General features: G+C 41.9%; 1 protein-coding gene across 1 annotated transcript in view; it reads right to left on the bottom strand.

The window, feature by feature from the left end:
* MCCC1 (methylcrotonoyl-CoA carboxylase 1) overlaps positions 1 to 24323 on the bottom strand; it is a 62611-nt gene that overhangs the window by 2046 nt on the left and 36242 nt on the right. Inside the window, exons 11-17 of the mRNA XM_036350393.1 lie at positions 21795 to 21978; positions 19534 to 19643; positions 17222 to 17438; positions 14472 to 14558; positions 8531 to 8580; positions 4270 to 4407; positions 1061 to 1168 (exon numbers count right to left, since the gene is read on the bottom strand). Of these exons, the coding sequence (XP_036206286.1) occupies positions 1061 to 1168; positions 4270 to 4407; positions 8531 to 8580; positions 14472 to 14558; positions 17222 to 17438; positions 19534 to 19643; positions 21795 to 21978 (894 nt within the window). The remainder of the gene's footprint in view (positions 1 to 1060; positions 1169 to 4269; positions 4408 to 8530; positions 8581 to 14471; positions 14559 to 17221; positions 17439 to 19533; positions 19644 to 21794; positions 21979 to 24323) is intronic.

The following is a 24323-nucleotide window of genomic DNA, read 5'->3' as shown; positions in this document are numbered from 1 at the left end:
AATGGTCTGGGTTTAGGGCCCAGTTTTGGGGAAAACATGCATCTTTACATGTAAGACCCTGTTCTGCACCCTGTGCAGCAATGCCCACGTCCTGGGAGGCCGGTGGGGACTGAGAGTGAATGAGTCAGAGGCAGACCGGAGTCTCCAGCTCACACTGCCTCTCAGGCAAACATTTCCAGGGGAACGTTTGGTGAAATCACTCAAACTACTTAAATAGTTTTTTCCTTCTTTTTTTGGAGTGGTACCAAGAAGACACAGTTGAATTTTTAAGACTTAAATGAATTTGAGGGGATGCTACTACATTCAAGTATTTAAAAGGAGACTTCTGACCTATTACCACTTGAGGGTACATCAGTATGGATCTCAACTCTGGATACATACTGCACTCAACACCAAACCACGTTGTTCTCCACCAATACCAGTCTTCCACATTTTAACACTGATGCAGTTAGTAAATTAGAGAAAATGCCACTATTCATGATAAATTGTTGTTAAACTTAACAGTACAAAACAGTCCTTTTGCCCTGGCCGGTGTGGCTCAGTTGGTTGAGCATCAAGGTCACCACTTAGATTCGTAGGCAGGTCACATGCCTGGTTTGTGGGCTTGATCCCCAGTAGGGGGCATGCAGGAGGCAGCTGATTGATGTTTCTCTCTCTAGTTGATATTTCTCTCTCTTCCTCTCCTTTCCTCTCTCTCTCTTAAAAAAAAAAAAAAAAAGTCAATGAAAACATGTTTAAAAAAGACAGCCCTTTTGAATAATGCTTGGTGAATACTCTAATTTTAATCATAACAAGACAATTTAAATTATTTGTACATTTATGGAAATTCCCATTTTCAAAATTTTTGTTAACAGTGTTTATTGTACATTAGGTAAATTGGTATTTTCAATGAAGACTGTAATATAGAACTTGAATCTATCATAGAGTCCTTTGATTTCTTAAAATGAATGCTTTCCAATGAGTGACATTTAGAAAGGAGAAAAAGAGCATATGGCATAGTTCAGCAAAGACGTCTATTGGGCCTTATTGGGCATTATTCTGCACACGTTCGCATGGTTACCTTCTCAATGGTTCCAGTCATGGGCGCTATGGCACCTCCCTGAGTTCCTTCTGAGCTCACTGAGGACAAGTATTTGGGGACTGGAATGTCAAACTGAACAGTTCCTTCCTATAAACAGGAAACAAACCAGAAATGAAATCAATATCTTGTTCCTGTAATTTTACTAATATACCTGACGTGATTATTTTCAAGCTGTCTGTTAAATGTTAGTCATCTTTTTTTTTTTTTTAAATTAAATCTTTATTGTTCAGATTATTACATTTGTTCCTCTTTTTTTTCCCTCCATAACTCCCCTCCTCCCAGTTCCGGCCCCACCCTCCGCCCTCACTCCCCACCCACTGTCCTCATCTATAGGTGCACGATTTTTGTCCAGTCTCTTCCCACATCTCCCACACCCCTTTCCCCCCCAGGAATAGTCAGTCCATTCCCTTTCTATGTCCCTGATTCTATTATAATCAACAGTTCATTCTGTTCATCAGATTATTTATTCACTTGATTCTTAGATTCACTTGTTGATAGATGCATATTTGTTGTTCATAATTTGTATCTTTACCTTTTTCTTCCTCTTCCTCTTCTTAAAGGATACCTTTCAGCATTTCATAGAATCCTGGTTTGGTGGTGATGAACTCCTTTAGCTTTTCCTTATCTGTGAAGCTCTTTATCTGACCTTCAATTCTGAACGATAGCTTTGCTGGATAAAGTAGTCTTGGTTGTAGGTTCTTGGTACTCATCACTTTGAATATTTCTTGCCACTCCCTTCTGGCCTGCAAAGTTTCTGTTGAGAAATCAGCTGACAGTCGTATGGGTATTCCCTTGTAGGTAACTGAGTTTCTTTCTCTTGCTGTTTTTAAGATTCTCTCTTTATCTTTTGCTCTTGGCATTTTAATTATGATGTGTCTTGGTGTGGTCCTCTTTGGATTCCTTTTGTTTGGGGTTCTCCGCACTTCTTGGACCTGTAAGTCCATTTCTTTCACCAGGTGGGGGAAGTTTTCTGTCATTATTTCTTCAAATAGGTTTTCAATATCTTGCTCTCTCTCATCTTCTGGCACCCCTATAATTCTGATGTTGGTACGCTTGAAGCTGTCCCAGAGGCTCCTTACACTATCCTCGCATTTTTGGATTCTTTTTTCGTTTTGCTTTTCCGGTTGGATGTTTTTTGCTTCCTCGCATTTCCAATCATTGACTTGATTCTTGCGCTCCTCTGGTCTGCTGTCGGGAGTCTGTATAATATTCGTTATTTCAGTCCGTGTATGCTTAATTTCTAGTTGGTTCCCCAATATAAGATCGAGGGTCTCATTAGTTTTCTTGTAGATCTCATTAAGTTTATCGGCGGCTTCTAAACAGTTCTTGAGAGACCTTAAAAGTGTGGTTCTGAACTCTATATCTTCCATTGACAATTTTGTCCTGTTTCTTTGTCTCCGCATTTTGTTATGCTTCCTTGGTGCACCCCCTAGTGGTCTTTGTTCGCAGTCTTATAGTTAAATCTTGATTGTTGTAGCTAATTCCAGGGAGGGTTTGACCTCCAGGCCAAGTGGCTATGAGAATCAGCTGTGTCAGCAGTGAGAGAACTTCTGTCCTCTAGGGAGGTGCTAATCTGGCGTTTGCCTGAGGCTATCCGGCAAATGCCTCAGTGCAGGGCTTGGGCGGGGCGGGTCGCACAGGATCAACAGGGTGGGCTGGAGAGAGCAGTTATGGCGGCTCTCAGTCCTGTCCCCAGGGGCTCTGCCTCTCTGAGTCCCAGCACCCGCTGCAAAGCTCAGAGAGAAAGCTGCACTCGCTCTGACCGAAGCCAGACAGTCCCGCTTCTCCCGTTTGAGTCTGGGTCCCTAAAGACTCGCCCGGATCTGGAGCTCAGAGTCTGCGACTCCCTCCCGATTGAAAACACCAACTGCGCCCTCCGCTGCCAGCCCGCTCAGCGCACTCCGCACCTCAGAATTTGACTTCAGCACTGTGCCTCCTCTGAGCGTCCGTATGCGTTTCTCTTTCCTCCTAGTTGTAGGACTTCCACTCAGCCGGCGTTCCTGTGGTTCTGGGTGATGTCCCTTCCGTTTTTTGGTTTCACTTTTGAAGTAGTTGTTCAAAGCAGCAAACTCCGGCGTTAACCTATGCCGCCATCTTGGTTCTCCCCTGTTAGTCATCTTTAACACCAGGGTTCTAATCCAGCTTTGTGACCTTGAGAAAATTACTAAACTCCTTGGTTTTGGTTCCCATTATGCAGGAGTAATGGTATACAAGCCTCAGAGGGGATGCAAGGGATTAAGATATATCACTGTTGGTAAAAGACAGCCACTGTCTGGAAGCTATTTTTAGTAACATCTCCGCCATCAAGTGCTTAGTCTGAGGGGGAACTGTTCTTAATAATTATATAATTGTCACAATAACCTTATGAGGTAGGTATTGTTATTATTCCTGTTTATAGATGAGGGAACTGAAGCCCAAGGCCACACAGCTGCTCAGTGGTTTGAATTTGAATGAAAGCAGCTTCATATTCCAGAGCGTAAGCTCTTCGCCACTCACCATCCTGTCCCTTCCAGCATATGGTCACAGCACACTGACTACGGGAAGGAATGCCTGGCAAAGTGAGATCATCCTCGACTCCATAGACTTTACTTCATCACTAAAGGCACCTCCTCATTAAGGACTGTGATCTGTGAGATGGTTCCCACATGTGAGAAGACTCTGAAGAGATGATAGTATAGTTGCTAACCCATGCGGAACCCTAAGGTCCCTTGATAAACTCCTAGCCAAATCCATGCAAAGCCTGCCTCAATCATCTGCCAAGAGAGCACCCCTCACCCCACTCCCTTCCTACTGACCACCTTGCCCACAGGGAACATCTGGTCCAGCTCCTCTCCCAATAGTCACCTCCTCCCAAATCCCCAGGGTTTCAAGTATCAGGAGGATGGCGGTTGGGGAAAGGGTTAAGGTATCAAATCCCTGAGAGAACAGGCCCACTGAGCAGGGAGATATTCTGACAAGAAGGGTGTAAGGACATGTTTCAGAATTAAAGGAAGAAAATGGGTATGTGTCTATCAATGAGAATCTGTGTGAACAAAAGAACAAGAGAAGGCCGGAATATGGCAAAGAAACAGAGCAGAGAGGGAAACAAAGAAGAGATCGAAGGAAGTGGGTCTTTCTAATCCCCTTGTCTCTGGTCAAGCAATTTTCTCCCAAACACCAACAGCGTTATTACAAAGAAGAGACCTTACCACAGAAAATAGGTAAATTGTGTTTTCCAGGATAATTAACTTAGTTTTACTAGAAACTCCATTTATAGAACATTTCAAGTAAGTACAGTCTCCCTCACTATGAAGATCACCAAGGACTTGGAAAGTTTTATCTCCAATCTGAAAAAAGAAGAAACAGAGAAGATCCTTAAAGTAAATGAACAATACTACATAATTAATACAATTAGAATTAGTTTCAAAAGGTAACAGGTAAACTTTTATTTTTTTAAAAAAAGTCATGTAGAAACTTTCCCCTTAAGATTCATAAACCAAATGCTCTAGGTAGAAATGTAGTAAGATAATGAAAGGAAAGCATAGTTACATGACATATTCATAGCACTCACAATGCCACAGATAAAGGTTCATGCAAGAATAGCAATACATATGAAATAGAAGTATAAATCAAACAAAATTATTAAAATTTTGTTGGATATATATATATATATATATATATATATATATATTACATGTTTGCATTCATTTCTGAGTTTCCAAAGTCAAGTTTAGTTTTACTGTGCCAAAGTCAGTAGTGAAAAAAGCCAGAACCACATAATTAGATGGTATTTCTTTTATCTCACCAGCATGTAGATCCTATTTATGGGTTTCAGTTATGATTTAAGAAGATAAGTTAGCTGGATACTGACCACAATTTTCTCTAAGAGAGAGAGTTCCAAAGAACAGATTTTACACTTAATCTTTCAAGGCAGCTGGCAAAAGGACATGAAACCATTCTGTTTTAAAGAATGTTTTCTCTCATATATACTCAAACAAAATTCCCCTTACATACAGAAAATCCATTTAAATCTCTCTCTCTATTTTTCATCTCAATTCCCCTGATGTTAGTGTCAAAATCCCGCAGCTACTCTTTTCAAATATATTATGTAGGCTAAGGTGAAATAGGTTATACTGCAGTATTTATACACTGCTTTCATCTATCCTAAATTAAATACGCGTCGTAACCCACTCAAACGGCCATTTGAAACTTGGCAAAATTCTCAGGACATAAAGGTTAGATTGGGAACAGTTTTGTTTAAAGATTTACAATAGCACATTGTAAATTTGTGAATGTAGTTCCATGAGCAGATTAGAACAAATGTGCCAATTTACCATTTGTCAAGGGACAAAAAGGGGTCCCCAAACCAGTATTATATAAAACTTATTATATAATATTTAAAATACTCAGAAAATTCTCAATTTTGGGATACTGAATGGCATAGAGACTCCCCAGATACCTTTAGGAAACCGAAGTTATTTTAAAAAGGGAATGAAGATCACAGGGGTGTAAAGTGCAGCACAGGGAATACAGTCAATAATAGAATACAGTGGGGCCTTGACTTACGAGTGTCCCGACGAATGAGTTTTTCAAGATGCGAGCCGTCTCTTGGCCGATTTTTTGCTTTGAGTTGTGAGCTAAAATTCGGGTTACGAGCCAGCTTCAGATACCCCACCGCTAGTTGGCTCAGCGAACGTCACAGTGAACGCCACAACATCAGCCCAGCATCACGTGTCTCACTCGTTCACTTTAAGATTTGACGTACGAGTAATTTGAGTTACGAGCTCCGTCACGGAACGAATTAAACTCGTAAGTCAAGGCCCCACTGTATTATAATAATGCTGTATGGTGCCAGATGGGCACTAGGCTTATCAGGGTGGTCACTTTGTAAGTTATCTAAAAGTCTAATCACTTTGTTATATACCTAAAACTCATATGATACTGTATGTCAAATGTAATTGAAAAATTTAAAAGGAAAATAAATGAACCAATATGAATTACAACTCTTACAATTAAGGGAGGTAGACTTCCCATAATTTTTCTGACAGATAGAAAGAAAACCACTGTGTCTCTCCAAATGTTGGGCAATCTAAAGCTTATCATTAATAAGCCCATTTTGCAGGATTTAAAACCTCTTAGGTCTTATTAAAACTAGAGCCCAGTGCACGAATTTGTGCACCAGTGGGGTCCCTTGGCCTGGCCTGCAGGATCGGGCCAAAACCAGCTCTCCAACATCCCCTGAGGGGTCCAGGATTGTGAGAAGGTGAAGGCCAGGCCGAGGGACCCCACCAGTGCATGGGGCCGGGAAGGGATGCAGGAGGTTGGTCAGCCAGGGAGGGACTGTGGAAGGGCTCCAAGGTGTGTCTGGCCCATCTCACTCAGTCCCAATCGGCCGGATCCCAACAGCAAATTAACCTACCGGTCAGAGCGTATGCCCCCTGGTGGTCAGTGTACGTCATAATGAGCGATTGAGTGACCTTAGCATATCATTAGTATATCACACTTTGATTGGTTGAATGGCTGACAGGATGACCGGACACTTAGCATATTAGGCTTTTATTATATAGGATGATTTATTCAATTCTCTGAATTTGTACCTTACTATAGGAATTTGCTTGAGTTCTCACATTGTTGTTTAACTCCTTCAGCATTTCATTTTGCCAGTGTAATGGACTTCTTTTACTTGAGGGCTAGTATAAAAATTTTGACCACACCCTGACCGGTTTGGCTCAGTGGATAGAGTGCCGGCCTGCGGACTGAAGGGTCCTGGTTTTGATTCCAGTCAAGGGCATGTATCTTGGTTGCAGGCACATCTCCAGTAGGGGGTGTGCAGGTGGCAGCTGATCGATGTTTCTCTCTCATGGATGTTTCTAACTCTCTATCCCTCTCCCTTCCTCTCTGTAAAAAAAATCAATAAAATATATATATAAAAAAAATTTTTTTTGACTTAAGATTCTCAAAGAATGACCTGTGGATCACTTGGGGTTCTTTCAGGGGGTCCATGAAATCAAACTATTTCATAATAATACTAGTATAATTTGCCTTTTTAACCCACATTCTCTCATAAGTATACAGTGGAATTTTTAGAGATGCAAAGCATGCGATAATGTTATCACTCTGTGGCAATGGAATGTGCTTGTGTAATCTTAGGTTCTAAACTTGTCTCAATTTATCCTACAACTCAACAATAAAAAAACAAACACCAATCTGATTTTTAAAAAATGGGCAAAGGACTTGAACAGACATTTCTCCAAAAAAGATAGACAAATGGCCAATTAGCACATGAAAAGATGCTCGACATCATCAGCCATCAGATAAATGCAAATCAAAACCATAATGAAATACTACTTTACACCCATTAGGATGGCTTTATAAAAAGAAGGAAAAAAAGTTGGCAAGAATGTGGAGAAACTGGAACCCTTGTGCACTGTTGGTGGGAACGTTAAATGGTGCAGCCGCTATGGAAAACAGTATGGTAGTTCCTAAAAAATAAAAAGATAGAACTACCATATTTATGGTCCAGCATTTCTACTTCTGGGTATATGCCCAAGAAAACTGAAAACAGTCTCAAAGAGATATCTGTATCCTTATGTTCATAGTAGCATTATTCACAATAGCCTAAAGGTGGAAGCCACCCAAGTACCCATCAATAGATGAATGAATAAAAAAAATGTGGTATACAGTCAATAAAATATTAGTCAGCCTTAAAAACGAAGGAAATTTGGACACATGATACAACATGGGAGACCCTTCAAGACATTATGCTAAGTGAAGTAAGCCAGTCACAGAAGGACAAATGCTGAGTGGTTTCGCTTATATGAGTCACCTAGCAGCCAAATTCATAGACACACAAAGCATCATGGCAGTTGCCAGGGGCTGGGGGGAGGAGGAACATGGTGCGCTTGTTTAATGGGTATAGCGTTTGAGTTTTGCACGAGGAGAATGGTTCTATGGATGGATGGTGGTGATGGCTATACCACAATGTGAATGCAATGCCACTGAACTGTACACTTAAAATGGTTAAAATGGTAAATTTTGTTACTTATATTTAAAAATATACATCAAAATAATTAAAAATGTTCTCAGTTTAATTTTCCATACAGTAAAAATTAATAGATGTAATAAATACAAACAAAGCTCTTTAGGGAGTTTCAGTGATTTTTAAGAATGTACAGGGGTCCTGAGACCAAAAAGTTTGAGGACTGCTGCTTTAGATATAAATATGTCCACACACCTCAGTGTCTGATTCAAAGCTATTATATTTTGCCAACTTTTGAATCACAGCCAAACTGAGTACATAGTCAGAAAACATATAGGGGGTAGTTTTCTCAAATTGGTCTGAAATAAAAGCACATGACATTCCCTTAGTATAGACATAACAGTCAGTGGCTTAAGAGAAACCGGAGAGCATAAAAAGATCATTCTTAGTATGAGAGAGATCAGATGTAGAACAAAACCAGTAAGGCTTACCTGCATGCTATATGACCCATCCTGGTTGTATGTTACAGCGATGGCTACATCTTCAGAGGATAAAAATTAAACAAAATTAGAAGACCTTCATTTATTCAGTAACCGAGAGTCCAAGAATCTGACTTTCAACATAAAGATAACTAGCTGTTAGGGATAGCAACATCTGTTAACTCCCTGGCAATAAAGATTCAAAAACAACAACAACAAAAACACAACTTAGGCAGGTTTCAAAAAAGGTGAATTTCAAACTTTTCCTTTTTAGAAATGGAGTTTTAGCTTTTTAAGACTGTAGGCTATTTTATTTTATTTTATTTTATATTTATTTTTTTTGTAGGCTATTTTAGATATTTTTTTTTCTCTATAAGAAAGGCTGCATTGTTATAGTAAAAACTGTAATTAATTGGGAAAAAGAAATTCTGGTTTAAGATCCAAATCTGCCATCTGTGTGGCACGATCACCTCTGTGATCTTGACTAAGTCACTTAAAATCTCTGGGTCTTGGTTTTCTAATCCACTTGACCCATTAAATGGATGAGATGTAACAATGATGACATCAGTGTGAAAGTATAAACTGTAACAGACTATACAAATATGATATACAATATATTCATTATTATGTGACTATAGAATTGGTTAAAGACTATCTAGGGAGATGGAAATCGAAACTTTTGTGGGTTAGAGAATGAAGACCAAAGTCATTCCATCTAGTCCTGACACTTCAACCATCATGTTGATGCCGCCAGCTCCTATCTGTTCCCAGTCTTTCTGCAGAACTCTAAGTCATGTCCAGCTAAATGTCCCATCCGTACTTTAAAATGAACATAGTGTGTCCAACAAATCCTCTCCCGCCTCCGCCTGCGTCCCTCCTGCCCTGTGAGCGCCATGACTGGCAATGTTATTCCCCTTGTCACCCAGGTTTAAAACCCGTCATTCTTACCTTCTCCTTTGCTTTCTACTTCCAACCGCCACCACAACACTGCCAAAGTCTTCCCTTGGGATGCCTGGACCACCCATTTCTTCCGCCCACCCCTGATTCCGACAGCGGCCTCCGGCCTGGCTGACCCGAGGAGGTCCTGCCAGGACTTCCTGCTCCCTGTCCCAAGCCTCCCAGCTGATTCCTAGCATGTCCCCACCACAGTAAGAACACTTGGCTTCGTACTGACAGCAACAAACGCTGTCATATTTCCCGCCTATCTTCCACGCAGCCCTGTGTCCGACCAAATGGGAAAACGGGCCAATTAACATCCTCCAGGTGCCTCTATCCTTCCCCTCTCTGTGCCCTTTGCCCAGGCCCCTCCCACTGACGCCCACCCCTCCTCCACATTGCGCTCGCTGGGGAAGAGCCTGTCCTGGGGGGGGGATGAACCATTTAGACTTCTACATATAAACACCATCCGGATTCTCCCCTCAGCAGGGTATGATAGAGTGGTTTTTCTCTTTATCAATTGTTTTAAAAAACTGCAAAAATAAAAATGTTCACGAGGCCTAAAAGTCCTCCCGATTGCCCAGCTGTCAGTCCTATTAAACGTTGGAACGTGTGAATGCTTTCGGGCCTTTCAGGATACACATGCAGGTTTGTATTTTTCTCTTATAAAAATAGGACATCGCTATACATGTTGTTCTGCAACCAGCTTTATTGTAGTTAACATGTGACATACCGACCTACTTTGTTCTTTTAACAGGAGCAAGGGAATAGTTTAAGATAATGATGATGATGATGATGACAGCTGATGTTTGTTGACTGCTTGCTACATGCCATTCAATGAGCTAAGTGCTTTGCACATGTTGTTTCATTTAGTATGTACAACACCACAAGGAAGTGACTGCCACTGCCGTGGCCAGTCACAGCGGAGGACAGTGGATGCTTACAGAGCACGTGACTTGCCCAAGGGTCACAGAAAACAAGCGAGCCAGATCCAAACCCACACTGTCTACCTCCAGGGCCGCATCATTACCACTGCGCCATCCTGCTTCCCAACACACCCTTCTCCTTTGCCAAGTGGCAAATTCCTTAAGAGAAAAACATAGGGGCAAAGACATCTTTTCTCTCTTCTTCACATTGTTCAGAATATTTATTGTTTCACAAACTTTGTACTGGACATATAAGTGAATGAAACTTCTCTATCCTGTATCTTGTCAATAACTTTAACTCTTTTTAAGAGAAAATGCAGGGGTCAGGGGAAGGGAGGGAAGGGTAAGGGAGGGGAGGAGAGGGGAGATATTTGAAGATGCTATGAAGCTGTCACACTGCCAGCTTTGAAGACAGGAAGACAGAGGGGCCTCGAGTAAACTAATGCAAGCCGCCTCTAGAAATTGGAAGAGGAACCAATTCTCTCTTTGAGCCTCCAGATGGAGCACAGGCCTGCCAGCACTTTGATTTTAGGGCCCCTGACCTCCAAAACTGTAAATTTGTGTTATTTTAAACCATTAAGTTTGTGACAATCTGTTACAGCTGCAAAAATAAAATAAAATAAAAAATCACATCTTCAAAGCCTTCCTATTCATTCTGCCATCAGAAAGATCATTTTGACTTGAATACTGGATTTGCTTATTACCTTGCCTACATTGTTCTCCCCAGGATTAAATCAAAATGCTGGCATATCACATAAAGCTCCTTAGTCTCGGCCCCTACCCATCCCCCCGGTCTCATCAACCACCACTCTCCCTAGGAATACTCTGCTTCCCATTTAGCAAGACGTTCTTGATTTCCCAACATTCCACACTCTTTCCAGAAGCTGTGACTTCTGCCCCAAGGATTTTCCTCCTCATTATTTAGCAGGCCCATCTCTACTCAATCTTAATGTATTAAATCTATCATTACCTTTTCTGCAAAGCCTTCCCTGACTTCCTCAGTCAGATGCAGACCCTCTCTTTGAAGATCCCATAAAACCTGAATTTGCAGAGTATATTACACATTTTCCCGTGAAAATCTGCCTCCAACTACTCTGTTGTTGCCCTACAGCTTCTCAAGGGCAAAGAGCATGGCCCTCTATTGGTTTACGCCCCTTTCCGAGTAAATATTAAGTACTCAGTCAGAGCTACTGAATAAGTGAACGAATATGTACTTTAATGTTCTCTTAATCATAATACAAGCTTTCCAGTTCACCCTTATATACATTTTTATCTTAAATCCTGCCAATATTCTCATTTATCATTTTGTCTTTAATGTGTCCTTACATACTTAAACACAATTATAATTCTAGTAAAAACAAAAAAAGAGAGAGAGAAAATGCATCTGACTATCCCAGATCAGTTTTCTTTCAATTTATAAAATAAGAAGTCTTTTAATAACATGAATACCAATAGAATCACAGTAAAGACATCACCAGAAAAAGTCTAAATTCTTTTATGTATAGTAGGGTAACTCAACCTGTTCCCCTCTCCCCTAGATATCTCTAGACTGCCCACAAGAGAATTTTAAACACCTCTTATGTATTTAATAAGGTATGAAAGTTTAACATGATGCAGTGTTAGGTAAGCACATGCACCTTGAAGTCTGCATTCAGATTTTAGCTCTACCAATTCCTTTTGGTGTGATTTTAAGGAAATTATCATTCTCTCTAAGCCTTTTGCAAAGGTTTTATAAAGTTGACACTAATAATAACACCAATTTCATTGGCCTGTTCTGAAAATGCAAAAGAAATAATTCATGGAAGGTGCTTAACACAATAGCTCACATACACCAAACACTAAGTCTCAGCTATTATTCTTATTATTATTGAGGGCAGGGCAGGGTTCTGTGAAACATGGCCACTAGTAACAAAGTGGGAATATCTTTCAAGTCTTGATTATTTGAAATACTTGGCCATTCTCACTGAGACCATTAAGAGCTGGTTCTACTTTATATTCATAAATGCTTCTGGGCCCTTAGGCTTCTTGTTTGGTGCACTCTCATTCAACCACAGTCACTGCGGATTAGCATAACATTTCTGAAAACTGTGACATGCGGACCTGGGTTATTGCTGAAAAATACTGCCAAAAGGAAGTAGTGAACAGCAATTGTGTTGGCTCTTCAATTATATTTATTTTTAAAAATAAAAATAAAAATCCAAGAAATGCAATATAATTCAAAACACTGCTTGGTGCCTCAGTGAAGATCCATGCCAATAACACAGTTGGCTCATCTGAATTATAATCACACAGGCTATTTTTCTGTTTAATTTAGATTGAAGAGGCCACTTGAATTTTATTGCTGCTGATACTGTATTCAGCATATTCAGCCTAGTGTAAGATACTTTTTCATTTGGGAGGCTGTTTTTTAGGATGAAATGAATAAATAAATACACCCGCATAAAATGGATAGCTTAACCATTTGCAGAATGCTACTCTACAAGGGATGTTTGCAAACTTCCTTTCCAAGCACTCTGTGCACTTAAGGTAATGACCATCTAGGCTCAGGATGAAAAGATATCTAAAGAGCTGTAACCCAGTCAACTGTGTGAACAAGGAATTTGTTAAGAAGTGAGTGGATGTCTACATAGAACTGGGGTAGAGAGGAGGGTGCTGTGATGAGCTGGCAGGAAGATTCTGTTCTACCTGATAGGCACGTTTTATAATGGAGTTGTCACAGGTCAAGGATACCTCACCTTCAAGGTTACCCAGTCCTTCCTGCTCTGACTGCATCCCTCTGGCTTCCCATGCAAACTGTATAGCAGCAGAAGGCATACAGCCACCAGCTACCACATGATTCTGGTCCCTCTGGTACACTGTTCCAGCCCAAATTTTGTGTCAGCCTCTCCTAATTTCAGTTACAATAAATCAGCTCCCAACCTACTCAAATTAGTGTGCAATCAAAAATCAATTTGCCGTATAGGGGGTAACGTGGGGATAAGGACACATATGTAATATCTTAATCAACAAAAATATTTTAAAAAAATCAATTTGCCACTGGAAAAGTGGTGGAAATAGCATAGGAATCAGGGTCAGAAAGATTAGGTGTCAAACACTGGCTCTGCCACTTACTAGTCTTGAATAAGGTATTGTACCTTCCATGCCATTGTTTCATCAGCCATACGTGGCTATAACAGTGACTCCCCCTTATTAAATTATGAAGATAAAATTTACATGTGATAAGGCACATAATAATAAATTACATTTCTTTATTAACCCACTTCCACCTTAGATACTGCCTGAGTAGTGGGTAATCTTTCTTGTTTAGAGTTTTGGATATTGTTTTTCTTATTTAAAGGAATACACTCTCACCCTGGTTGGGTGTTCACTGGTTAGAGCATCGGCCTGTGAACCAAAGGCATGTGCCTCTGTTGCAGGTTCGATCCCTGGCCTCAGTCCTGGTCGGGCATGTGTGGGAGGCAACCAATTGCGCTCGCGCTCTCTCTCTCTCTCTCTCTCTCTCTCTCTCTCTCTCTCTCTCTCTCTCCTCCCATCTCCCTCTTTCTGTCCCTCCTTCCTCCATCCCTTCCACTATCTTTAAAAATCAATGGAGTGATTTAAAAAAAATCCATTGAGGATTAAAAAAAAAAAAAAGTAATACATTCTCGGGAGGGAAGAGAAGGGTAAAAAAAAACAAAAAAAACCCCAAAATATAAAAGTACTGCATTCTCACTGAAGAAATACAAAGCAAAGAAAGTACAAAGAAGCATGGGGGGGGGGGGGAAAGACCGCCTCAAATCCCACCACCCAGTGGTAACCTCACTAAAATGTTGGCAAATTTTACTTTAGTCAGTTTGCCATGTATGTTTTTTAACATATTTTTAGAATATTTACAAAACACAGAAAAAGTGTAATGAAGAAAAAAAAATCAACTCTACCACCCAGAGCAAATCAATTCTATCATTTTGGCATACTTCCTCACAATGTTTAGGCCAGGGATCTTTGAAAAATATATAACTGAATGACTGTGGCTGAGCTGAATCCATTTTTTCCCAGGTAAATGTGATCTATTTCTATAAAGCACATTTCCCTTCTAATAAAACGTTACTTACTGTTTTCACCATCCCTAAGAGTCATGTTTCTGGTGTAAGAAATATTCAGTCTTCTTCCACTGCTGGATGCAAAAGGAGAATATTGATCTAAAAGAAAATTCAAGAGCAAATTTACGAACATCAAGCCTACTAAATTTATACCTTACAAAAGAAAACAGGAACACAGTTCCTATACTGGCAGCTTGTATGTGTTTTCTTTGTTCTTCTCGTTGCTTTAAATTTAAATGAGATATTTCAATTTACATCTCAGGAGGTTGCATATGAAAACTCCCAGCTTCTCTTAAAAAGTGAGATTATGTGCAGCCTAAACTCTCATCCGTTGGTGGCATGAGCTGCACGATGGCCATCCCTTTTGATGGGGCTACTGCATTCCAGGGCACCCAAATCCCTACCTCTTGCCATTTCCCTTTCAGCTGGCCTCTCTTATTCTCCTGTTACTGGTCCACCTAGAGGGGTTTGAGTGTACAGCCTCTGCTGGACAATATCCAGAAGCTACAGCATGACTAAATTGAAGCAAGTTACTCTGAAGTTCCTATCTGTGCTGGTTATAAATTTTAAAAAGAGGTGAGAGTAAGAAGACACTCCATTCTAAAAAGGCTAAGAACAGGCAGGCTTAGGAATGCCATGTGGAGCACACTTGGATGCATTTCATTTAATGTAACAGGACAAAATGAGGAGAGAGCACAAATCTCCTAAAGATGTAATTATGTGCTTTAAGCTTTCAATATAACGTTCTTGAATGAATTTAGAAATTAATGATTCTAAAAATAGGATCCTATAATCCTATATAATAAAACCTAATATGCAAATCGGCCGAACAGTGGAACGACCAGTCGCTATGATGTACACTGACCACCAGGGGGCAGACACACAGGGACAGCGCTGCTCAGTCAGAAGCCAGGCTCACAGCTGGCAGCGGTGGTGGCAGGAGCCTTATCTGCCTCCACAGCAGCACTAAGGACCCCTCGGGAGATGTCATGCAGAGAGCGGGCCTAAGCCGGCAGTTGCACATCCCCTGAGGGGTCCCGGACTGCGAGAGGGCACAGGCCGGGCTGAGGGACACCCCCTCCCCGCAGTGCATGACTGTCATGCACTGGGCCTCTAGTAATATAATAATCCTAATAATGGTGAAGAGATAAGTGAATTCCATTTTTTTCCCTATTACTCCAAAAGTCAGTTAGCATAAATAAGTATTATTGAGCAAGTTTGGGAGAGCTCAGGTTTTGCTCAATTGAGAGGGAAGAACTGTTTAAAGGAGAACTGACTGAAACTGTAATAAGCTAATGAATTTTCATCATGAATTTCCAGCTTCCGGGGTGTTAGGAAGTTGGACACTGACTTAGTGAGATGCTGAGGCAGCCAGTCAGGACGAACCTCTGCCTATCTTTCCCAAGCTCCGACTCTATGACATGATGGAGTAACTAGGTCTTCAGTTAGTCAGAAATTTGATCACAGAATAAAAAAAGAGCGGAGAAAATAACCATAAATCATGGGTAACCCAGTGGAATCTGAGTGCCTCTGGGACCCGGGAAGTTGCTGCAGGTACAGAGGCTACAACAAAGCAGGCCACAGGGAGTGCTGGATAAAAGAAGTTGGAAGGGATTGGCATAGGCTGCAGCAAGCACTGGTGTTTGGTTGAAAAGAGATCCATCTCTACGTTGTTAGGTGATTAGTTAAGATATATCTAAAGGTTAGAAGTGTTTATGGAATGTATCCAGAATATGTGAAGAGCTCTCTTCGTACTAAAAACCACATTAGCAGAGGATGGTGTCAATCACTGAGAGAAGAAAGGGAGGTAAGAGTGGCATAAAGAAAAAAAACGTATGGTCAATAATCCTATATAATAAAAGCCTAATATGCTAAGTGTCCGGTCGTCCAGTTGGCCATTCAAGCAATCAAAGCGTAATATGCTAATGATATGCTAAGGCTGCTCAACTGCTCACTATGACGTGCACTGACCACCAGGGGGCAGACAGTTGACCAGTCGCTATGACATGCACTGACCACTAGGCGGCAGACGTTCTGACCGGTGGGTTAGCTTGCTGCTGGGGTCCGGCTGATCAGGACTGAGCGAGACAGGCCGGACACGCCCTGGAGACCTCCTGTGGTTCTTCCCCAGCTGGCCAACCTCCCACATCCCTCCCCGGCCCAGATTGTACACCAGTGAGGTCCCTCAGCCTGGCCTGCATTCTCTTGCAACCTGGGACCCTTGGGGGATGTTGGAGAGCTGGTTTTGGCTCAACGGTAGAACGACGGGTTACTATGATGCGTACTGACCAACAGGGGGCAGATGCTCAAAACAGCATCTGACCCCTGGTGGTCAGTGCTCTCCCATAGGGGGAGCACTGCTCAGCCAGAAGCCAGGCTCATGGCTGGTGAGTGCAGTGGGAGTGGCGAGAGCCTCTCCCGCCTCCACAGCAGTCAGACATCTCCCGAGGTCTCCCTGATTGCAAGAGGGCATAGGCCGGGCTGAGGGACCCCCCGCCCCTGAGTGCACGAATTTTGTGCACTGGGCCTCTAGTCCATATATATAAAAGCCTAATATGCAAAGTGTCCCCTTGGGAGTTCGACCAACCAGGAGTTCAATCACTTGCTATGATGTGTGCTGACCACCAGGGGGCGGTGCAGAACGAAGGAAGGCCCTGGCCGGTGGCAGGTAGGGACCCTACCTGTGCATGAATTTCGTGCACTGGGCCTCTAGTTATTCATAAAATCTTGACAAGCAGGGGAAACAGAGATGCATTCCATACCTTGTGTCTGAATTTGGAAAACATCTGACATGGCTTTCTCCTTGAGGATGAGGCCCAGAGCTGCCTGGCATAAAAACTCTTTGGCTGTGGCCTTCCGACTGGGCAGCAGTTCTTCCCGGTGCTGAGGGATGAAGTCAGTGTGCACATTCCCAGCTTTGAACTCCGGGTGGCCAGCCAGCCTGAGGAGGAAGTCAATGTTGGTGTGCAGTCCGACAATCTAGAAAGAGAATAAAGCCCACGTCCCCAAGGAGTGGGGAAAACAACATATTCAGAAAAGCATTTGTATGGCTTCTGCTCCTTTTGCTGAGTATCTTCTACTATTGGCAATTCTCAAGCAAACAATAAAAACCCTACTTCTCCATCACTATATTCTGGACTTAACACTTAAAGCTACCTCTACTATGATAAAGAGGCCACAGGAAATGGTGTTAGTGTAGGTAGTGTGGAAAGACATTTAATTGACTTGATTAAGAAAGCGATAAATGTTAAGAAACTTAAATGAAATTTATTGGCAAGTCTTTGAAGATGTGCCACTCAGAACACTCCTACAGCAGAAGGCACGATTACTACATTGGGGAGGGGATTGGGTGAAATTACCTCAAAAGAGGTTATAACACTTAAATCCAAATTTTACATACCGGTATGAAAATAAAAAGGTATAAAACATAACCCAGTAAACGGAATCAAGGGTAAAGCCAGCTATCTGGGCCTCGAGTTTGTTCATTTGTTTGTTCGTTCATTAATTCATTTGCCATATACTGAGCACCTTTTAGGTGCCAGATCCTCATCAAGATACTGGGGACACGCCCTAACCTGTTTGGCTCAGTGGATAGAGTGTCGGCCTGCAGACTGAAAGGTCCCAAATTCGATTCCGGTCAAGGGCTTGTACCTTGGTTGTGAGCACATCCTCAGTAGGGGGTGTGCAGGAGGCAGCTGATCGATGTTTCTCTCTCATTGATGTTTCTAACTCTCCATCCCTCTCCCTTCCTCTTTGTAAAAAAATCAATAAAATGTATTTTTTAAAAAAAGATACAGTGGACACAGTGAAGAACAAAGCACACAAAGTCCTGGCCTCACAGAGCCTACATTCTAGGAAAAGATAATAAACAATATCTATAAAAAAAATTCTAATATAATGTCAGGTGATATGAAGAAAAATAAGGCTGTCTAAGGGGACAGAGAACAGCAAAGGGTTCTATTTTATTTTATTTTTTACTACAGGCCCGATGCACGAAGTTCATGCAAGAGTAGGCCTTCCTTCCCCTGGCTGCCAGCACCGGCTTCCCTCTGGCACCTGGGACCTGGGCTTCCCTCACAGCCCCGGCTTCTTCTGGAAGGTCCAGAAGGACGTCTGGTCTAATGAGCATATTACGCTTTATTATTATGTATTTTATTGATTTTAGAGAGAAGAAGGGAGAGGGAGAGGGAGATAGAAACATCAATGATGAGAGAGAATCATTGATCTGCCTCCTGTTAACCCCCTACATGTCCCCTACTGGGGATCAAGCCCACAACCAGGCCATGTGCCCTGACTGGGAATCAAACTGTGACCTCCTGGTTCATGTGTCGATGAGCCACACCGCTGGGTAAAGGATCTTATTTTAAATGTGACAGCCTTGACATGACTCTGAGGAGGTGAGCAGTGCCTGAGGGTAGTGGGAGGGAGCTCTGTGATCATGTGTGGGAAGAACATTCTGGAGAGAAACCAGGAGCACATGGCACAAGCTGTGTGTGTCTAAAGAATGGCAAGGAGGTCAGTGTGGTTGGAGCCACAGAGATCAGAGGTTTTTAATGACATATAATAATTAGAGTATCATGGGTTAAAAAGCAATCCTTCCGTGAAACTAAATCAGCTGGTACAGGACTTACTGCACCAAGAAAATTAATGTGCTACTCAACAAACGATGAAATGGATAAAACTAAACATCATTATTTTCCTTTGGAGAAAATAATACCAACTGTAGGGCACACTTGTATAGCGACCACGTTCCCGTGGTGTAGTGGTTATCACGTTCGCTCACACACGTGTGGAGCTGGCCTTACCTACAGGATCAAGAGGAATTTCCTATCGATTTCCCTGAAGTATAACACGGACCCTAATAGTTTCAGTCCTGCAAGCTTTCTCTTCCAGCTGGAATCAAGAAGTCCTCAAGCCCACGGGAATTCTCCCACATAAAATGAATCTGATCGTGACATATGGGCGGCTGGTGGAAATAAGTTGACAAGGACAAAGGCTGACCACTCCTGACAGACGTGCTTGGCTGTGGCGATACAGAGAGCATCAGGGTCACCAACACGGCCCCGTCACTCACATGGTACTGACGAAGGCTGGACCGCAGCTTGGTCAAGGCCGCCTGGCGATCTACGGCCCACACAACCAGCTTCGCAATCATGGGGTCGTAATGCACTGACACTTCATCCCCTGGAATTGAAAAGCCACAACAACCTCTCAAAGTCAAAACCAAAGGGATACAATGTGATAGCAAGACGTTCTGCTGTGGCTTTATGCACATTTCACACCCAATCCTCACAGACCTCATGAGAGATATTGCCCCCACCATTTTATTCATGAGGAACTGAAGCTCACAGGGTTTAAAAACTTATCAAACGTCCAAGGAGGGTGTGGCCATCCTGTCCGTTCAACACCATGACCCAGTGACACCCAGGCCGGTTTCCCCATCCTATCTTCTTCTTGGAAGTCAAAGCAAACTCCCTCTACCTCTCATATCTCAATTGCTCTGCCCTAAGCATTCCCTTCCTTCCACCGTTTCCCTCATTAGACAAATGAGGGTAACCATTCCTCTGTCCTGTGGTTGCTGGGAGGACTGACAATAAAGTGCCAAATGTTGAACCTGGCAGAGCTGATAAACAAATAGCAGTCATCATACGAATCTCAATCACTGGTTAGAAACTAGGTCAAGGCAAAAGGCTGTGGTATATTACAGACTACTGTTCTAGACCCTTGTTGTGATTTTGACAGGTCACTTGACGCCTCTAAAACCCAGGGTCTCCAGATGTAAAACCAAGGGGTTGGATTACACTCCCTTATCCATCCATCCACCCCGTCCCCCACTCGCCCACCAACACATATTGAACACCTTGTAGGCCTAGGTTTGAGCAAGGTGCTGCAAATATACCATAGAAGACGGTCCCTCCCTTAAGAATCTTACAGTCTGATGGGAAAATAGGCAAGGAATAGGTGACCATAGATAATATGATAAGGGCCAGGCCTGAGGGACCCTCCCTTAAGAATCTTACAGTCTGATGGGAAAATAGGCAAGGAATAGGTGACCATAGATAATATGATAAGGGCCAGGCCTGAGGGATGAACGGGACACAGAAGGGGAGTGCTGGGAGAAGCTTCCTGGACTAGGTTATCCCTCTCAGTGTCACGATGTGACCCTGGGAGCATGTCTCAGAATTACATCTCTTATCCTTTGAGCCCTTTTATTAAGTTACACTGCAAGCTTTGCTGGCCCTACAGGTTTTTTCGTTTCTATTGCAAGGCCCCTCTTTTCTTTCCAAGATGTTCTGCTGTGAAGTTAAAAAATGTACTGACTACCAAATCTTGCTGTGGCTTAGGCAAGAGCTATCAACGTGTTGTCAGTGTATCATCAAGAAGCCCCAATTCCTCATTTTGGCTTTCAAGACCCATACGATTTGCTCTCAGCCTATGTCTGTCTCCAGCCACATCTCCAACGACTTACCCTCCTACACCATTTTCCTAGCCACATATTTTCTTACAGTTCTTCAAGTTCACTTTTCTTTAATGTGTTACATCTGCCTACTCAAATCCATGCTAGATTTCCTCTTTTAAAAGTGTCTCACATTAGCTCTTAGTCCTAGAACTGCTAGCACTGCTCTGCAAATGAAGTTAAGGTGGCAACAGACGGTGGTGGCTGAGAGCACAGACTCTGGAGCCAGACTGCCTGGGTCTGAGTCATGGCTGCAAGGGTGATCCTGGGCAAGTCACGTAACTTCTCCGTGTCCTGGTTTCTTCATCTAGAAAATGGGGGTGAGAACACCTACTCATAGGACAGTGCTCCAGGTTAAAGGAGCCTGTACGAAAAGTCACCTAGAACAGCACCTGCACATAGGCGCTAAATGACTGTTAGCTGTGACCATCGTTACTGATCAACGCTGAACTGTGAGAGCTCTTGTGCTGTTAGTTTTTACTTTTAACTCCTTTTATTATTGTTTAGCTTGCACTAAGTTTTCATATTAATTGTCCAGCTTGACTTGAAGGCAGGGTGCCTTAGGCATAGCAAATATCAGTCACCTTAAATCATGTTTGGAACCAGGCAAAGTAAAAAATATAAAACAACACACACCAAATACGTATTGCTTAAGTTTGATCAAGTACTGCTGCACTTGAAAAAAGAGCCTATTGATTAAACTACTAGTCATTTTTTAAAAATAACTATTCCAGAAGGGAAAAAAAAATGCTGCGAAATCAATTAAATCCTTTATTTTAAAACATACTAGACATTCCCACAAGACACAAGGAAAAGACCCCCATCCATAAATAAGAATGCACTAAAAGTTAAAAAGACTTTGTTTTATTTCCGCTTACCTTGCCGCACCCCAGTCTCAATCCTAGTGGAAAGGTCCGCTGGAGGGGTGGCGAGATGCACCAGTGGTCCGGCCCCCGGCATGAAGTTATTTTGAGGGTCTTCTGCATATATTCTAGCTTCAAACGCATGGCCCTGGAGAGTTATTTCTTCCTGGTTCAAAGGAATCTTCTCTCCTGCTGCAACCTGGTGACAGAAGAGTATGTACTTCTTATAAAAATCCATCTTAAAGCAGCTATGAGACTAGCAAGTTGATGGTCTTGCCTTTTTTATGGAAAATGTACATTTGGACTTCACAATGAAGCCACATAAAAATTATTATTTTACCCACTGCCTCGAGTATTGGGCAGAAAGAAGATATTTAAAAACAGATGCAGCTTGCCTAGCTGGCATGGCTCAGTGGTTGAGCATCAACCTATAAACCCGGAGGTCAAAGTTTGATTCCTGGTTAGGGCACATGCCTGGGTTGTGGGCTCAATCCTCAATAGGGGCGTGCAGGAGGCAGCCTATCAATGATTCTCTCTCATCATTGATGTTTCTACCTCTCTCTCCTTCTCCCTCTCTGAATTCAATAAAAATTAAAAAACAAAACAAAACAGAGGCATCTTGAAAATAAAGTATTAATTACAATGGTCTTCTAGAGTTTTTAAATAGAAAATGCAAGCAAACTGCTGACTAAATTATAAATATAAAATCAGTGTTATTTTCTATATAACTGAAACTAAGATTTCTTTCTGGCACCATGCTCTCAGTTTTCATCTAAAACATTAGCATTCAGTTACAAAATCAATCTTTTTTTAAAAAAACAGTAAATTATCTGTTGGTGTTCACAGCTATAGGTAAAGTGTAACATTAGACATCGTTGTAATTTTAATCAGCAAGTGAGTGATAAAGCAAAACAGCAAGGGGAACATCATGGTTTTTCAATTTTATTATGTTTATGTACATTGCATAGCACTAGATTATAAACAGAGGAAGGCTATTGGAAGACTTGCTGCCACACTTTCCCTTTAAGTTTTCCTCCAAGATGAGAAAATGACACCCTGAGAAAGCAAAAGCTACAGGGAAAAATCTCTAAGTAACTTAGCATCACATTGAACTAAACAGATAAGCATAAAACAGAAGCAGGTTCCAGCTCTTTAAATATGTAAATAAGGAAAATCAGGAACCACAGCGGTTAGGAATTAAAGGAAAGCGGACAGAACTGAATGTCTTTATGGCATGGTGTTCAAACCACAGACTCTGCAGCCATATTCCCTAGGAACCTTTTATCCTCTGTGATTTCAAGAATCTGGACTCTTTTGGGTTACTGCTTCAGAAAAAAAATCTTCCTTTTCCTTGAATTGTGGAAACATAAGCACTCTTTCCAGAAGTTTCTAAACCAACTGCAGTTTTCCTGACACTCACGAACACTCACTAGCCTGATGTGCCTGGTTTTCATTAGCTCCCAAGGCTATAGAGGCCCAGAAGAGTCTTTTGGCTCAATTAAAACCACCAATCAACCCCAAGGAAATTGAAAAAGAAGCATATTGTCCACAGAAGTTCCGAAAAAACCAAAATTATCAAAATAATCAAGACTTTAGCATCACAATATGAAAAAAACAATTTAGATTCAGGTTATACTGTATATAAAGAACCAAGAATCCCACAGAGATTGACTATTCATCATATGACTTAAAAAACTTTTTTAAAAAAGAAGGCTGAGATACAATCTATTGTTTTCAATAAAGAGAAAAACATGCAAAGCTATTATTAATAATATTTGAAATAATATGCTTTGTGCACCTCTGGTTTAGGCCAGTGTTTCTCACACTATTAAAATAAAAGAACAGTTGTGGACTTCAAAGCTTTTGTAAAACCAGTAGATATGTCACAGCGATGCCAAATTGCTTTACTTTTTTAAAATATTTTTTAATTGATTTTAGAGATGAAGGGAGAGGGAGAGAGATAGAAACATCACTGATGATAGAGAATCATTGATTGGCTGCCTCCTGCACGCCCCCTACTGGGGTCAGAGCCTGAAACCAGGGCATGTGCTTTGACTGGGAATCGAATCAGGACCTCCTGGTTCACAGGTTGATGCTCAAACACTGAGCCACACTGGCCGGACGCCAACTCACTTTAAAAATTTCTAATCATGTACTGTGACTGTCTCATACTTATCCCACTGTGGGCCAGCAACAGTGTTTAAGTCAACACTTGCCCATGGACCCTTCCCTCCCAACTCTGTGTTAGCTCGTTTCATCTGTCCTTCCTCTAACACCTAATGACAGCCTGGCCAGAATGCTGTGGCCCTCGGTAGAGTACCAGGTTTTGGTTTTGAGACCATGTGGTCACCAGCCATCGTCAATAGCAGCAGCTCACCTATTGGCCGCCCCATGCCTGAAGGGAAATGATGGCAATGAACAGATTGGGAATCTGTGTCCATAAAGTGACAATAATGCCATAGCATGAACCGCAGTGTCATCTTTAATCTCCCATTTTCCTGTTCCCATCACAACCAGTAAGAAGTGAACCCTTATCCAAAAGGA

Source organism: Myotis myotis, unplaced genomic scaffold (assembly GCF_014108235.1).
Source record: "Myotis myotis isolate mMyoMyo1 unplaced genomic scaffold, mMyoMyo1.p scaffold_m19_p_2, whole genome shotgun sequence".
NCBI lineage: Eukaryota > Metazoa > Chordata > Mammalia > Chiroptera > Vespertilionidae > Myotis > Myotis myotis.
This window is presented reverse-complemented; position numbering and strand designations above follow the sequence as displayed.